Genomic DNA, 16,413 nt, shown 5'->3' with positions numbered 1-16,413 from the left:
TCCAGGCAGAAAAAGTGAAATTACAGGAACACTGTGACTCGTCCACAGACTGGGACATGTCGGAAACAGAAGAAAATAGCAGCTACCAGAATAAGGTAACAACAAGATCAAAATCAAATAAAAACAAAACCTCTGTACAACCAGACAGTCACAATCCTCATCATTTTTTAGAACAGGCCCAGGAAGGTGTAGACTATGGCCCAGAAAGACAAGGAGAGGAGGGATACTGGAGAGGAAGAGGAAGAGGAAGATGGTCAGGCCACAGGAAACAGAGGAGAAGGAGATACTAACAACAGGAGACACACACAAGAATAAATGTGAAATTATCAATCTCTCTGACACCATCCTAACAGGGGCTCAATTAAGCCTTCTAGAGAAAGGCCTCTCTTATGTTCCCTCCAATAGATTCGACCTCTTCGAGGCAATAAAAGATATCAACCTTTTTGCACGCAAAATGCTGTTGCACAAATTCTTCAAAAGACGAAGGAGGAATGCACCACCAAATATGTATGAAGAATTTCTGCAAACACAGGATCAGGAACATTTGGCAAACTTGGTCAACCTGCTAGAAGAAGGAGAGAAGAATCCCGGAGACGGTCCCCACACAACTCTAAAACCTCAAAGTCGCTTTACACCTCATCAAGATAGCTGTGCGAACATCTCAATGTTCCTAAATTTGGTCACCAAGGACTTAGAGTCCCTTAAAAAAACCAGGACACAAAGTAACCTTAGCAAACAGGAACAAGAGGCACTGATGGAAATAAGGGACATGCAAGAAATTACAATAAAACCAGCCGACAAAGGAGGCAACCTTGTAATAATGAAAACAGAGGACTATAAGATGGAGAACCTGAGACTCCTGAAGGATAAAAAGTGCTACAGAATACTCCCAAATGATCCAACTGCATTATTCCAGAAGGCACTAGGCACTATACTACGAAAAGGTCTGGAGAACAAAGTCATATCGAAGAATGAGCATGACTTCATGATGCCAAAGGATCCTACCATAGCAACTTTTTACAGCATACCTAAAGTTCATAAGAGCATCCAAAGACCCCCCGGAAGACCTACAGTCTCAGGAATTGGTTCACTCACAGAACACAGCAGCGTATACATTGATAAAGTACTTAGAGATTTTGTAACATCTCTACCATCCTTCGTCCAGGACACAAAGGATGTCCTAAACAGACTTGAAGGTATACAAGTAACCAAAGATACTTTGCTAGTCAGCTTCGATGTAGAATCGCTGTATACAAGTATAAAACATGCGTTTGGTCTTATAGCAGTAACCCATTTCCTCACATCACGGAGTTGCCTTTTTGCCGAACATAATGTCTTTATTGTAGAACTTTTACAGTTCATTTTAGAACACAACTATTTCTTGTTTGACTCTAAGTACTACCTACAAGTCCAGGGAACGGCCATGGGAACAACGTGTGCCCCCACTTACGCCAACCTGTATTTAGGTTGGTGGGAGGCGATCAGTGTTTTTTCTGAGGGGATGTCAATGTATACGGACCACATAGATCTGTGGCTACGCTACATAGATGACATCCTCCTACTCTGGAGAGGTACAAGGAAAGAATTGGAGACCTTCCTTAAATTACTAAACTACAATGATCACAATTTAAAGCTAACATGTGAGATCAGCACAAGCAGCATCACCTTTCTGGATTTACAAATAACCATCAATGATGATGGCTGTTTATCCATTAAAAACTATAAGAAAAAGACCGCTACAAACAGTTATTTAAGAGCAGACAGCTTCCACCCCAAACCCCTGATCCGGGGCATCCCCACAGGACAATATCTGCGCATACGACTTAATTGCACAGATATTATGGCATTTAAAGAGGAAAGCAAAAAGATGAGGGATAACTTCATAGCCAGGGGATACTCCAGACGTCAACTCAAGACGGCATACCATCGGGCCATCAATACTCCACGCACTGAATTATTAAAACCAAGAACACCTGAAGAGAGTAACAAGATGAGTGAAATCAGATGCTTAGCCACTTTCCATGATCAGTGGAGGGACATCAATAAGATACTTACCAACCATTGGCACATCTTGACAAAATGACGATTATCTCAGGAAGGTCCTCAAGAGTCATCCATCCATTGTTTGGAGACGAGCATCAAATATCAAGGACCACCTGGTACACAGCCACTTTACACCGGGTAACAAAAGAAAGAACACAACATGGCTGAGTATCAAAGGCTCGTATAAGTGTCACCACTGCAAGGCATGCAGCTACATGAAGGAAAGCAGGATCTTCACTAATACTGACAACAGCAAAACATTCAATGTTAAACACTTCATCAACTGCAAAAGCAGAGGAATCATCTATCTGATAACGTGTTTATGCGGGAAAAAGTATGTGGGAAAGACAAAACGAGAACTTCGAAGGCGCATCCTTGAGCACATGGGATCTATAAGGAATGCGCTAGACACCCCCATTTCTCGTCACGTTAGAGACCATCATGCAGGAAAGATGGACACACTAAACTTCCAGGGCATAGACCATATTCCCCCAAGCATCCGCAGGGGGGATTGGGACAAAAAACTCCTGCAGCGTGAGGCCAGGTGGATCTATCTACTTAACACCCACTATCCATCTGGCAGAAACGAGGGTTTTGTCTTTAACTCCTTCCTCTGAAATACTCTCTAGCATCGTTTTTACTATAATAAAATCGTTGAATCCATCTACCTACTACAGTATACATTATGTATATACCATATGAAATCACTAAGGTCAGAAGTGGATGCAGTACCTATGCACCACCACCAACCGGCATGAGGCGTCCCACGATCGCTATGGTAACCACCGGGTATAAATAAGCGAGAGGGAACGCAGTAACGCCCACCCCGGATGAAGTCACAGGAAGTGACGAAACATGCGGCATGTCGGGTCTTTTGCCGACTTATAACTAAACTCTGTCAGCTATCTCCAGCAGCAGCTCAGATAGAGAACGCCTGAATTTAAACATTACTACCTATATGATACACCCATTTAAAGAGGTGTCAGTACTGCCACAGGGCAGCACTTGTTTTGAACTATACTATACTATGCTAAAAATCCTTTCTAACAAGAACACCTGTACTACTACGTGATTTAACTACACTTCAGCTTACCATGCATTGCGTATGCAGCTTCCATTTTCACAACACCAACATGGGACATATTTCTATGTGTGCACAGGGAATTTAAGTTAGACAACTAACATTTACTCCTAGATGTTTAAGATCGCAGTATAATACAGCGCCTGTCTATCTGTGTATTTACCTACCTTACACTACACGCAGGGTGCACAGAACAGCATCCGTGTAAACCCGTTCTGACGCATGCGCAGTTAGCGCTCTAATAGTGCCAACACTATCTCAACACTGCTCTTTGGAAAAGTGCACAACAGGGTGTAAAACTCCGTTCTAACAAGAACACCTGCAATACTATGTGATTAAACTACACATCAGCTTAACACGCATTGCGTACGCTACTCCCATTATCACAAGATCAACGTGGGGCATATTTCTATCTGTGCACAGGGAACTTCATATCAGACAACTAGAACACACCCAAGGGGCACATCTATTTCATATAGAGGAGTACATAGATACTAAAGGAGAGGCACGGCAGAGATCAAATAGACTTTAGGTGTCTATTTTTATTTTAAGTATATAGATCCACACTATATACTTTTTTAACTACACGATTGACACATCAGTATGAAATAAAGTTAACTTCACCCACCACATTCACCCCTGACCGCATATACTATAAAGGTCTGCGGTGCGCCTACGAAAGGGATTCTTTTGGTGTATTTCCTTTGATACACTTTTCTAGCTAGGTTCCTTAAGTGTACACGTTACCATCGGGGTTGTCTAGTGTCCTCCAATCTGAGGGCCATAAACTCAGTTTATTGTGTGTGATGTGTTGTGGTTTGTGTTATGTGGAGTTGTATTGATGTGGTGTGAAGCGTAATGGTAGTGAAGTGTTGTGGTTACTGTTATGTGTAGTTGTCAGTGATGTGTTGTGTTTAGTGTTATGTGTAGTGGTAGCGATGTGTTGTGGTTAGTGTAGTAGGCAGTGATGTGTTGTGGTTACTGTTATGTGTAGTGGGCAGTGATGTGTTGTGGTTAGTGTTATGTGTAGTGGTAGCGATGTGTTGTGGTTAGTGTAGTAGGCAGTGATGTGTTGTGGTTACTGTTATGTGTAGTGGGCAGTGATGTGTTGTGTTTAGTGTTATGTGTAGTGGTAGTGGTAGCGATGTGTTGTGGTTAGTGTAGTAGGCAGTGATGTGTTGTGGTTTGTGTTATGTGGAGTTGTATTGATGTGGTGTGATGCGTAATGGTAGTGAAGTGTTGTGGTTACTGTTATGTGTAGTAGGCAGTGATGTGTTGTGGTTAGTGTTATGTGTAATGGTAGCGATGTGTTGTGGTTAGTGTAGTAGGCAGTGATGTGTTGTGGTTACTGTTATGTGTAGTGGGCAGTGATGTGTTGTGTTTAGTGTTATGTGTAGTGGTAGCGATGTGTTGTGGTTAGTGTAGTAGGCAGTGATGTGTTGTGGTTAGTGTTATGTGTAATGGTAGCGATGTGTTGTGGTTAGTGTAGTAGGCAGTGATGTGTTGTGGTTACTGTTATGTGTAGTGGGCAGTGATGTGTTGTGTTTAGTGTTATGTGTAGTAGTAGTGGTAGCGATGTGTTGTGGTTAGTGTAGTAGGCAGTGATGTGTTGTGGTTTGTGTTATGTGGAGTTGTATTGATGTGGTGTGATGCGTAATGGTAGTGAAGAGTTGTGGTTACTGTTATGTGTAGTAGGCAGTGATGTGTTGTGGTTAGTGTTATGTGTAATGGTAGCGATGTGTTGTGGTTAGTGTAGTGAGCAGTGATGTGTTGTGTTTAGTGTTATGTGTAGTGGTAGCGATGTGTTGTGGTTAGTGTAGTAGGCAGTGATGTGTTGTGGTTAGTGTTATGTGTAGTGGTAGCGATGTGTTGTGGTTAGTGTAGTAGGCAGTGATGTGTTGTGGTTAGTGTTATGTGTAATGGTAGCGATGTGTTGTGGTTAGTGTAGTAGGCAGTGATGTGTTGTGGTTACTGTTATGTGTAGTGGGCAGTGATGTGTTGTGTTTAGTGTTATGTGTAGTGGTAGCGATGTGTTGTGGTTAGTGTAGTAGGCAGTGATGTGTTGTGGTTACTGTTATGTGTAGTGGGCAGTGATGTGTTGTGTTTAGTGTTATGTGTAGTGTAGCGATGTGTTGTGGTTAGTGTAGTAGGCAGTGATGTGTTGTGTTTAGTGTTATGTGTAGTGGTAGTGGTAGTGATGTATTGTGGTTAGTGTAGTAGGCAGTGATGTGTTGTGTTTAGTGTTATGTGTAGTGGTAGTGGTAGCGATGTGTTGTGGTTAGTGTAGTAGGCAGTGATGTGTTGTGTTTAGTGTTATGTGTAGTGGTAGTGGTAGTGATGTATTGTGGTTAGTGTAGTAGGCAGTGATGTGTTGTGTTTAGTGTTATGTGTAGTGGTAGCGATGTGTTGTGGTTAGTGTAGTAGGCAGTGATGTGTTGTGTTTAGTGTTATGTGTAGTGGTAGTGGTAGTGATGTATTGTGGTTAGTGTAGTAGGCAGTGATGTGTTGTGTTTAGTGTTATGTGTAGTGGTAGTGGTAGTGATGTATTGTGGTTAGTGTAGTAGGCAGTGATGTGTTGTGTTTAGTGTTATGTGTAGTGGTAGTGGTAGCGATGTGTTGTGGTTAGTGTAGTAGGCAGTGATGTGTTGTGGTTAGTGTTATGTGTAGTGGTAGCGATGTGTTGTGGTTAGTGTAGTAGGCAGTGATGTGTTGTGGTTACTGTTATGTGTAGTGGGCAGTGATGTGTTGTGTTTAGTGTTATGTGTAGTGGTAGCGATGTGTTGTGGTTAGTGTAGTAGGCAGTGATGTGTTGTGGTTAGTGTTATGTGTAATGGTAGCGATGTGTTGTGGTTAGTGTAGTAGGCAGTGATGTGTTGTGGTTACTGTTATGTGTAGTGGGCAGTGATGTGTTGTGTTTAGTGTTATGTGTAGTGGTAGCGATGTGTTGTGGTTAGTGTAGTAGGCAGTGATGTGTTGTGGTTACTGTTATGTGTAGTGGGCAGTGATGTGTTGTGTTTAGTGTTATGTGTAGTGGTAGCGATGTGTTGTGGTTAGTGTAGTAGGCAGTGATGTGTTGTGTTTAGTGTTATGTGTAGTGGTAGTGGTAGTGATGTATTGTGGTTAGTGTAGTAGGCAGTGATGTGTTGTGTTTAGTGTTATGTGTAGTGGTAGTGGTAGCGATGTGTTGTGGTTAGTGTAGTAGGCAGTGATGTGTTGTGTTTAGTGTTATGTGTAGTGGTAGTGGTAGTGATGTATTGTGGTTAGTGTAGTAGGCAGTGATGTGTTGTGTTTAGTGTTATGTGTAGTGGCAGTGGTAGCGATGTGTTGTGGTTAGTGTAGTAGGCAGTGATGTGTTGTGTTTAGTGTTATGTGTAGTGGTAGTGGTAGTGATGTATTGTGGTTAGTGTAGTAGGCAGTGATGTGTTGTGTTTAGTGTTATGTGTAGTGGCAGTGGTAGCGATGTGTTGTGGTTAGTGTAGTAGGCAGTGATGTGTTGTGGTTTGTGTTGTGTTGTGGCAGCAGTAATGGGCCCGCACCAGTCAGAGGCTCTCCCAGCTCTCACTCACCTAGTGGTAGAATGAGGAAGCGCATATAGTTAAGCCAGTCTGAAGTTTTCCCTGCAAGTTGCTCCACAAAGAACCTGAGAATCACACTCAAATAACTCTGGTCTCCAGCGAGCAGGACCTTCACCGGAGGAGGCATCAGCGAGTTACAGTTACAGCTGCAGAGAAGAGACAGCAGTGAGCGAGAGACCAAGACACACAAGCACATCAAACTCAGGCCGATCCCTCTCCCGGGCCCTGAGACTGACCGCTCCTGTTGCAATGAGGCACACAGGATGGTGCAGATACTCGGGAGACCTGGGTAATATGCTGACCCGCACAGGTACCTGCATCACTGAATCCTCCTAACATCATGTGCCGGAATACAGGAGGAGGGGTTCACAGCACGACTTCATACATTCGCATGAGTCCTCTGATTTACACTGTGGGGAAGGATTACATGTCACATACATGGGAGTCACTCACTAGCGCTGGATGCGTGTGATGATGCCACTGAATGCGGCCTGCACGTCCGCAGGGGAGCAGGTGGAGACCGTCAGGTGTTTCCCCAAGAGCTGCTCGCACAGGTACTGTCAGGGAGAGAAGGGGGTCATTGAGGCATCTGTCATGGACCCTCACATACGTGGAAACGAATAGAGTAGGGGGAGCGAGGGATCAGTAGACATAAATTAATAAAATCAACGACGATAAATCATGCATAAAGTAGTGGGGTTGGGACAGGAACTATAAGATAATAATATACAGTGAAATATTAGAGATACTTACACGGCCGTGTGTAAGTACAATCCAAAGAAGGTATCTTTGTGGTGGAATGTTGACCCCTCCACAAATCAGTGCAGGGGGATCTCAGAAGGTGTCTATATACTAATGCAAATACTCACACGGCCCAGTGTGAGTGAGGGTGCAGGGCAGATGTCTTTAAGATCGAGTCAGGCTGTCCAGGGTGGTTGCGGGCCAATTACATCAGGTTTTGCCCATGTAGGGCTATGGCTGATCTGTACTCCTCTCTTATACTGTGAGTGTAAACGGAGCAAGGCGTGGCTGAGGATTAGGGTACGTGTTTGTAGTTAGGGCACATGTCTGGGGTTAGAATGAGTGTTTGCTGTTATTGTAAAGTTTGGGAATACGGCGCGTTTGGAGTTATGGTGAATATTACAGCGCATGTTCGGGGTTAGTGAGTGTGTTTGGGAATACGGCGCGTTTGGAGTTACGGTGAATATTACAGCGCGTGTTCGGGGTTAGTGTGTGTGTTTGGGAATACAGTGCGTTTGGAGTTATGGTGAATATTACAGCGCGTGTTCGGGGTTAGTGAGTGTGTTTGGGAATATGGTGCGTTTGGAGTTACGGTGAATATTACAGCGCGTGTTTGGGGTTAGTGAGTGTGTTTGGGAATATGGTGCGTTTGGAGTTACGGTGAATATTACAGCGCGTGTTTGGGGTTAGTGAGTGTGTTTGGGAATACGGTGTGTTTGGAGTTATGGTGAATATTACAGCGCGTGTTCGGGGTTAGTGAGTGTGTTTGGGAATATGGTGCGTTTGGAGTTATGGTGAATATTACAGTGCGTGTTCGGGGTTAGTGAGTGTGTTTGGGAATACGGTGCGTTTGGAGTTATGGTGAATATTACAGCGCGTGTTCGGGGTTAGTGAGTGTGTTTGGGAATATGGTGTGTTTGGAGTTATGGTGAATATTACAGCGCGTGTTCGGGGTTAGTGAGTGTGTTTGGGAATACGGTGCGTTTGGAGTTATGGTGAATATTACAGCGCGTGTTCGGGGTTAGTGAGTGTGTTTGGGAATACGGTGTGTTTGGAGTTATGGTGAATATTACAGCGCGTGTTCGGAGTTAGTGAGTGTGTTTGGGAATATGGCGCGTTTGGAGTAATGGTGAATATTACAGCGCGTGTTCGGGGTTAGTGAGTGTGTTTGGGAATACGGTGCGTTTGGAGTTATGGTGAATATTACAGCGCGTGTTCGGGGTTAGTGAGTGTGTTTGGGAATACGGCGCGTTTGGAGTTATGGTGAATATTACAGCGCGTGTTCGGGGTTAGTGAGTGTGTTTGGGAATACGGCGTGTTTGGAGTTATGGTGAATATTACAGCGCGTGTTCGGGGTTAGTGAGTGTGTTTGGGAATACGGTGTGTTTGGAGTTATGGTGAATATTACAGCGCGTGTTCGGGGTTAGTGAGTGTGTTTGGGAATACGGTGTGTTTGGAGTTACGGTGAATATTACAGCGCGTGTTCGGGGTTAGTGAGTGTGTTTGGGAATACGGTGTGTTTGGAGTTATGGTGAATATTACAGCGCGTGTTCGGGGTTAGTGAGTGTGTTTGGGAATACGGTGTGTTTGGAGTTATGGTGAATATTACAGCGCGGGTTCGGGGTTAGTGAGTGTGTTTGGGAATACGGTGTGTTTGGAGTTACGGTGAATATTACAGCGCATGTTCGGGGTTAGTGAGTGTGTTTGGGAATACGGTGCATTTGGAGTTATGGTGAATATTACAGCGCGTGTTCGGGGTTAGTGAGTGTGTTTGGGAATACGGTGCGTTTGGAGTTATGGTGAATATTACAGCGCGTGTTCGGGGTTAGTGAGTGTGTTTGGGAATACGGTGCGTTTGGAGTTATGGTGAATATTACAGCGCGTGTTCGGGGTTAGTGAGTGTGTTTGGGAATACGGTGTGTTTGGAGTTATGGTGAATATTACAGTGCGTGTTCGGGGTTAGTGAGTGTGTTTGGGAATACGGTGCGTTTGGAGTTATGGTGAATATTACAGCGCGTGTTCGGGGTTAGTGAGTGTGTTTGGGAATACGGTGTGTTTGGAGTTATGGTGAATATTACAGCGCGTGTTCGGGGTTAGTGAGTGTGTTTGGGAATACGGTGTGTTTGGAGTTATGGTGAATATTACAGCGCGTGTTCGGGGTTAGTGAGTGTGTTTGGGAATACGATGTGTTTGGAGTTACGGTTGAATATTACAGCGCGTGTTCGGGGTTAGTGAGTGTGTTTGGGAATACGGTGTGTTTGGAGTTATGGTGAATATTACAGCGCGTGTTCGGGGTTAGTGAGTGTGTTTGGGAATACGGTGTGTTTGGAGTTATGGTGAATATTACAGCGCGGGTTCGGGGTTAGTGAGTGTGTTTGGGAATACGGTGCGTTTGGAGTTATGGTGAATATTACAGCGCGTGTTCGGGGTTAGTGAGTGTGTTTGGGAATACGGTGCGTTTGGAGTTATGGTGAATATTACAGCGCGTGTTCGGGGTTAGTGAGTGTGTTTGGGAATACGGTGTGTTTGGAGTTATGGTGAATATTACAGTGCGTGTTCGGGGTTAGTGAGTGTGTTTGGGAATACGGTGCGTTTGGAGTTATGGTGAATATTACAGCGCGTGTTCGGGGTTAGTGAGTGTGTTTGGGAATACGGCGCGTTTGGAGTTATGGTGAATATTACAGCGCATGTTCGGGGTTAGTGAGTGTGTTTGGGAATACGGCGCGTTTGGAGTTATGGTGAATATTACAGCGCGTGTTCGGGGTTAGTGAGTGTGTTTGGGAATACGGTGTGTTTGGAGTTATGGTGAATATTACAGCGCGTGTTCGGGGTTAGTGAGTGTGTTTGGGAATACGGTGTGTTTGGAGTTATGGTGAATATTACAGCGCGTGTTCGGGGTTAGTGAGTGTGTTTGGGAATACGGTGTGTTTGGAGTTACGGTGAATATTACAGCGCGTGTTCGGGGTTAGTGAGTGTGTTTGGGAATACGGTGTGTTTGGAGTTATGGTGAATATTACAGCGCGTGTTCGGGGTTAGTGAGTGTGTTTGGGAATATGGCGCGTTTGGAGTTATGGTGAATATTACAGCGCATGTTCGGGGTTAGTCAGTGTGTTTGGGAATACGGTGCGTTTGGAGTTATGGTGAATATTACAGCGCATGTTCGGGGTTAGTCAGTGTGTTTGGGAATACGGTGCGTTTGGAGTTATGGTGAATATTACAGCGCGTGTTCGGGGTTAGTGAGTGTGTTTGGGAATACGGCGTGTTTGGAGTTATGGTGAATATTACAGCGCGTGTTCGGGGTTAGTGAGTGTGTTTGGGAATACGGTGCGTTTGGAGTTATGGTGAATATTACAGCGCGTGTTCGGGGTTAGTGAGTGTGTTTGGGAATACGGTGTGTTTGGAGTTATGGTGAATATTACAGCGCGTGTTCGGGGTTAGTGAGTGTGTTTGGGAATACGGTGCGTTTGGAGTTATGGTGAATATTACAGCGCATGTTCGGGGTTAGTGAGTGTGTTTGGGAATATGGTGCGTTTGGAGTTATGGTGAATATTACAGCGCGTGTTCGGGGTTAGTGAGTGTGTTTGGGAATACGGTGCGTTTGGAGTTATGGTGAATATTACAGCGCGTGTTCGGGGTTAGTGAGTGTGTTTGGGAATACGGTGTGTTTGGAGTTATGGTGAATATTACAGCGCGTGTTCGGGGTTAGTGAGTGTGTTTGGGAATACGGTGTGTTTGGAGTTATGGTGAATATTACAGCGCGTGTTCGGGGTTAGTGAGTGTGTTTGGGAATACGATGTGTTTGGAGTTACGGTTGAATATTACAGCGCGTGTTCGGGGTTAGTGAGTGTGTTTGGGAATACGGTGTGTTTGGAGTTATGGTGAATATTACAGCGCGTGTTCGGGGTTAGTGAGTGTGTTTGGGAATACGGTGTGTTTGGAGTTATGGTGAATATTACAGCGCGGGTTCGGGGTTAGTGAGTGTGTTTGGGAATACGGTGCGTTTGGAGTTATGGTGAATATTACAGCGCGTGTTCGGGGTTAGTGAGTGTGTTTGGGAATACGGTGCGTTTGGAGTTATGGTGAATATTACAGCGCGTGTTCGGGGTTAGTGAGTGTGTTTGGGAATACGGTGTGTTTGGAGTTATGGTGAATATTACAGTGCGTGTTCGGGGTTAGTGAGTGTGTTTGGGAATACGGTGCGTTTGGAGTTATGGTGAATATTACAGCGCGTGTTCGGGGTTAGTGAGTGTGTTTGGGAATACGGCGCGTTTGGAGTTATGGTGAATATTACAGCGCATGTTCGGGGTTAGTGAGTGTGTTTGGGAATACGGCGCGTTTGGAGTTATGGTGAATATTACAGCGCGTGTTCGGGGTTAGTGAGTGTGTTTGGGAATACGGTGTGTTTGGAGTTATGGTGAATATTACAGCGCGTGTTCGGGGTTAGTGAGTGTGTTTGGGAATACGGTGTGTTTGGAGTTATGGTGAATATTACAGCGCGTGTTCGGGGTTAGTGAGTGTGTTTGGGAATACGGTGTGTTTGGAGTTACGGTGAATATTACAGCGCGTGTTCGGGGTTAGTGAGTGTGTTTGGGAATACGGTGTGTTTGGAGTTATGGTGAATATTACAGCGCGTGTTCGGGGTTAGTGAGTGTGTTTGGGAATATGCGCGTTTGGAGTTATGGTGAATATTACAGCGCATGTTCGGGGTTAGTCAGTGTGTTTGGGAATACGGTGCGTTTGGAGTTATGGTGAATATTACAGCGCATGTTCGGGGTTAGTCAGTGTGTTTGGGAATACGGTGCGTTTGGAGTTATGGTGAATATTACAGCGCGTGTTCGGGGTTAGTGAGTGTGTTTGGGAATACGGCGTGTTTGGAGTTATGGTGAATATTACAGCGCGTGTTCGGGGTTAGTGAGTGTGTTTGGGAATACGGTGCGTTTGGAGTTATGGTGAATATTACAGCGCGTGTTCGGGGTTAGTGAGTGTGTTTGGGAATACGGTGTGTTTGGAGTTATGGTGAATATTACAGCGCGTGTTCGGGGTTAGTGAGTGTGTTTGGGAATACGGTGCGTTTGGAGTTATGGTGAATATTACAGCGCATGTTCGGGGTTAGTGAGTGTGTTTGGGAATATGGTGCGTTTGGAGTTATGGTGAATATTACAGCGCGTGTTCGGGGTTAGTGAGTGTGTTTGGGAATACGGTGCGTTTGGAGTTATGGTGAATATTACAGCGCGTGTTCGGGGTTAGTGAGTGTGTTTGGGAATACGGTATGTTTGGAGTTATGGTGAATATTACAGCGCATGTTCGGGGTTAGTGAGTGTGTTTGGGAATATGGTGCGTTTGGAGTTATGGTGAATATTACAGCGCGTGTTCGGGGTTAGTGAGTGTGTTTGGGAATACGGTGCGTTTGGAGTTATGGTGAATATTACAGCGCGTGTTCGGGGTTAGTGAGTGTGTTTGGGAATACGGTGTGTTTGGAGTTATGGTGAATATTACAGCGCGTATTCGGGGTTAGTGAGTGTGTTTGGGAATATGGTGCGTTTGGAGTTATGGTGAATATTACAGCGCGTGTTCGGGGTTAGTGAGTGTGTTTGGGAATACGGTGCGTTTGGAGTTATGGTGAATATTACAGCGCATGTTCGGAGTTATGGTGAATATTACAGCGCGTGTTCGGAGTTAGTGAGTGTGTTTGGGAATACGGTGCGTTTGGAGTTATGGTGAATATTACAGCGCATGTTCGGGGTTAGTGAGTGTGTTTGGGAATACGGTGTGTTTGGAGTTATGGTGAATATTACAGCGCGTGTTCGGGGTTAGTGAGTGTGTTTGGGAATACGGTGTGTTTGGAGTTATGGTGAATATTACAGCGCGTGTTCGGTGTTAGTGAGTGTGTTTGGGAATATGGTGCGTTTGGAGTTATGGTGAATATTACAGCGCGTGTTCGGGGTTAGTGAGTGTGTTTGGGAATACGGCGCGTTTGGAGTTATGGTGAATATTACAGCGGGTGTTCGGGGTTAGTGAGTGTGTTTGGGAATACGGTGTGTTTGGAGTTATGGTGAATATTACAGCGCGTGTTCGGGGTTAGTGAGTGTGTTTGGGAATATGGCGCGTTTGGAGTTACGGTGAATATTACAGCGCATGTTCGGGGTTAGTGTGTGTGTTTGGGAATACGGTGCGTTTGGAGTTATGGTGAATATTACAGCGCGTGTTCGGGGTTAGTGAGTGTGTTTGGGAATACGGTGTGTTTGGAGTTATGGTGAATATTACAGCGCGTGTTCGGGGTTAGTGAGTGTGTTTGGGAATATGGCGCGTTTGGAGTTATGGTGAATATTACAGCGCGTGTTCGGGGTTAGTGAGTGTGTTTGGGAATACGGTGTGTTTGGAGTTATGGTGAATATTACAGCGCGTGTTCGGGTTTAGTGTGTTTGGGAATACGGTGCGTTTGGATTTATGGTGAATATTACAGCGGGTGTTCGGGGTTAGTGAGTGTGTTTGGGAATACGGTGCGTTTGGAGTTATGGTGAATATTACAGCGGGTGTTCGGGGTTAGTGAGTGTGTTTGGGAATACGGTGTGTTTGGAGTTATGGTGAATATTACAGCGCGTGTTCGGGGTTAGTGAGTGTGTTTGGGAATACGGTGCGTTTGGAGTTATGGTGAATATTACAGCGCGTGTTCGGGGTTAGTGAGTGTGTTTGGGAATACGGTGCGTTTGGAGTTATGGTGAATATTACAGCGCGTGTTCGGAGTTAGTGAGTGTGTTTGGGAATACGGTGCGTTTGGAGTTATGGTGAATATTACAGCGCATGTTCGGGGTTAGTGAGTGTGTTTGGGAATACGGTGCGTTTGGAGTTACGGTGAATATTACAGCGCGTGTTCGGGGTTAGTGAGTGTGTTTGGGAATACGGTGCGTTTGGAGTTATGGTGAATATTACAGCGCATGTTCGGGGTTAGTGAGTGTGTTTGGGAATACGGTGCGTTTGGATTTATGGTGAATATTACAGCGGGTGTTCGGGGTTAGTGAGTGTGTTTGGGAATACGGTGCGTTTGGATTTATGGTGAATATTACAGCGCGTGTTCGGGGTTAGTGAGTGTGTTTGGGAATACGGTGCGTTTGGAGTTATGGTGAATATTACAGCGCATGTTCGGGGTTAGTGAGTGTGTTTGGGAATACGGTGCGTTTGGAGTTATGGTGAATATTACAGCGCGTGTTCGGGGTTAGTGAGTGTGTTTGGGAATACGGTGTGTTTGGAGTTATGGTGAATATTACAGCGCGTGTTCGGGGTTAGTGAGTGTGTTTGGGAATACGGTGCGTTTGGAGTTATTGTGAATATTACAGCGCGTGTTCGGGGTTAGTGAGTGTGTTTGGGAATACGGCGCGTTTGGAGTTATGGTGAATATTACAGCGCGTGTTCGGGGTTAGTGAGTGTGTTTGGGAATACGGTGTGTTTGGAGTTATGGTGAATATTACAGTGCGTGTTCGGGGTTAGTGAGTGTGTTTGGGAATATGGTGCGTTTGGAGTTATGGTGAATATTACAGCGCGTGTTCGGGGTTAGTGAGTGTGTTTGGGAATACGGCGCGTTTGGAGTTATGGTGAATATTACAGCGCGTGTTCGGGGTTAGTGAGTGTGTTTGGAGTTATGGTGAATATTACAGCGCATGTTCGGGGTTAGTGTGTGTGTTTGGGAATACGGTGCGTTTGGAGTTATGGTGAATATTACAGCGCGTGTTCGGGGTTAGTGAGTGTGTTTGGGAATATGGTGCGTTTGGAGTTATGGTGAATATTACAGCGCGTGTTCGGGGTTAGTGAGTGTGTTTGGGAATACGGTGTGTTTGGAGTTACGGTGAATATTACAGCGCGTGTTCGGGGTTAGTGAGTGTGTTTGGGAATATGGTGCGTTTGGAGTTATGGTGAATATTACAGCGCGTGTTCGGGGTTAGTGAGTGTGTTTGGGAATACGGCGCGTTTGGAGTTATGGTGAATATTACAGCGCGTGTTCGGGGTTAGTGAGTGTGTTTGGGAATACGGCGCGTTTGGAGTTATGGTGAATATTACAGCGCGTGTTCGGGGTTAGTGAGTGTGTTTGGGAATACGGTGCATTTGGAGTTATGGTGAATATTACAGCGCGTGTTCGGGGTTAGTGAGTGTGATTGGGAATACGGCGCGTTTGGAGTTATGGTGAATATTACAGCGCGTGTTCGGGGTTAGTGAGTGTGTTTGGGAATATGGTGCGTTTGGAGTTATGGTGAATATTACAGGGCGTGTTCGGGGATAGTGAGTGTGTTTGGGAATACGGTGCGTTTGGAGTTATGGTGAATATTACAGCGCGTGTTCGGGGTTAGTGAGTGTGTTTGGGAATACGGTGCGTTTGGAGTTATGGTGAATATTACAGTGCGTGTTTGGGGTTAGTGAGTGTGTTTGGGAATACGGTGTGTTTGGAGTTACGGTGAATATTACAGCGCGTGTTCGGGGTTAGTGAGTGTGTTTGGGAATACGGTGTGTTTGGAGTTATGGTGAATATTACAGCGCGTGTTCGGGGTTAGTGAGTGTGTTTGGGAATACGGTGCGTTTGGAGTTATGGTGAATATTACAGCGCGTGTTTGGGGTTAGTGAGTGTGTTTGGGAATACGGTGTGTTTGGAGTTACGGTGAATATTACAGCGCGTGTTCGGGGTTAGTGAGTGTGTTTGGGAATACGGTGTGTTTGGAGTTACGGTGAATATTACAGCGCGTGTTCGGGGTTAGTGAGTGTGTTTGGGAATACGGTGTGTTTGGAGTTACGGTGAATATTACAGCGCGTGTTCGGGGTTAGTGTGTGTGTTTGGGAATATGGGGAAAAGGGAGACCAAAAAGCGCACCAGCACAAACGGAGCAGGAAGAAACCAGGACAAAAAAATGATTAAAAGGGCACTTTAATGTGGCAAAAGACCCATCAAATGCATTTCGAACGTCGCAGAAAAAGAACGCTGCGACGTTC

General features: G+C 45.2%; 1 protein-coding gene across 1 annotated transcript in view; it reads right to left on the bottom strand.

Moving 5' to 3' along the window:
- The window catches only part of LOC142492482 (phosphofurin acidic cluster sorting protein 2-like), a 330,781-nt gene that overhangs the window by 108,403 nt on the left and 205,965 nt on the right, over positions 1-16,413 (bottom strand). The window contains exons 11-12 of the mRNA XM_075595119.1: positions 7,153-7,256; positions 6,691-6,845 (exon numbers count right to left, since the gene is read on the bottom strand). Of these exons, the coding sequence (XP_075451234.1) occupies positions 6,691-6,845; positions 7,153-7,256 (259 nt within the window). The remainder of the gene's footprint in view (positions 1-6,690; positions 6,846-7,152; positions 7,257-16,413) is intronic.

The sequence above is a fragment of the Ascaphus truei genome, chromosome 4 (assembly GCF_040206685.1).
Source record: "Ascaphus truei isolate aAscTru1 chromosome 4, aAscTru1.hap1, whole genome shotgun sequence".
Classification (NCBI taxonomy): domain Eukaryota; kingdom Metazoa; phylum Chordata; class Amphibia; order Anura; family Ascaphidae; genus Ascaphus; species Ascaphus truei.
Note: the sequence above shows the minus strand (reverse complement) of the source record. Positions and strands in the feature narration are given on the sequence as shown.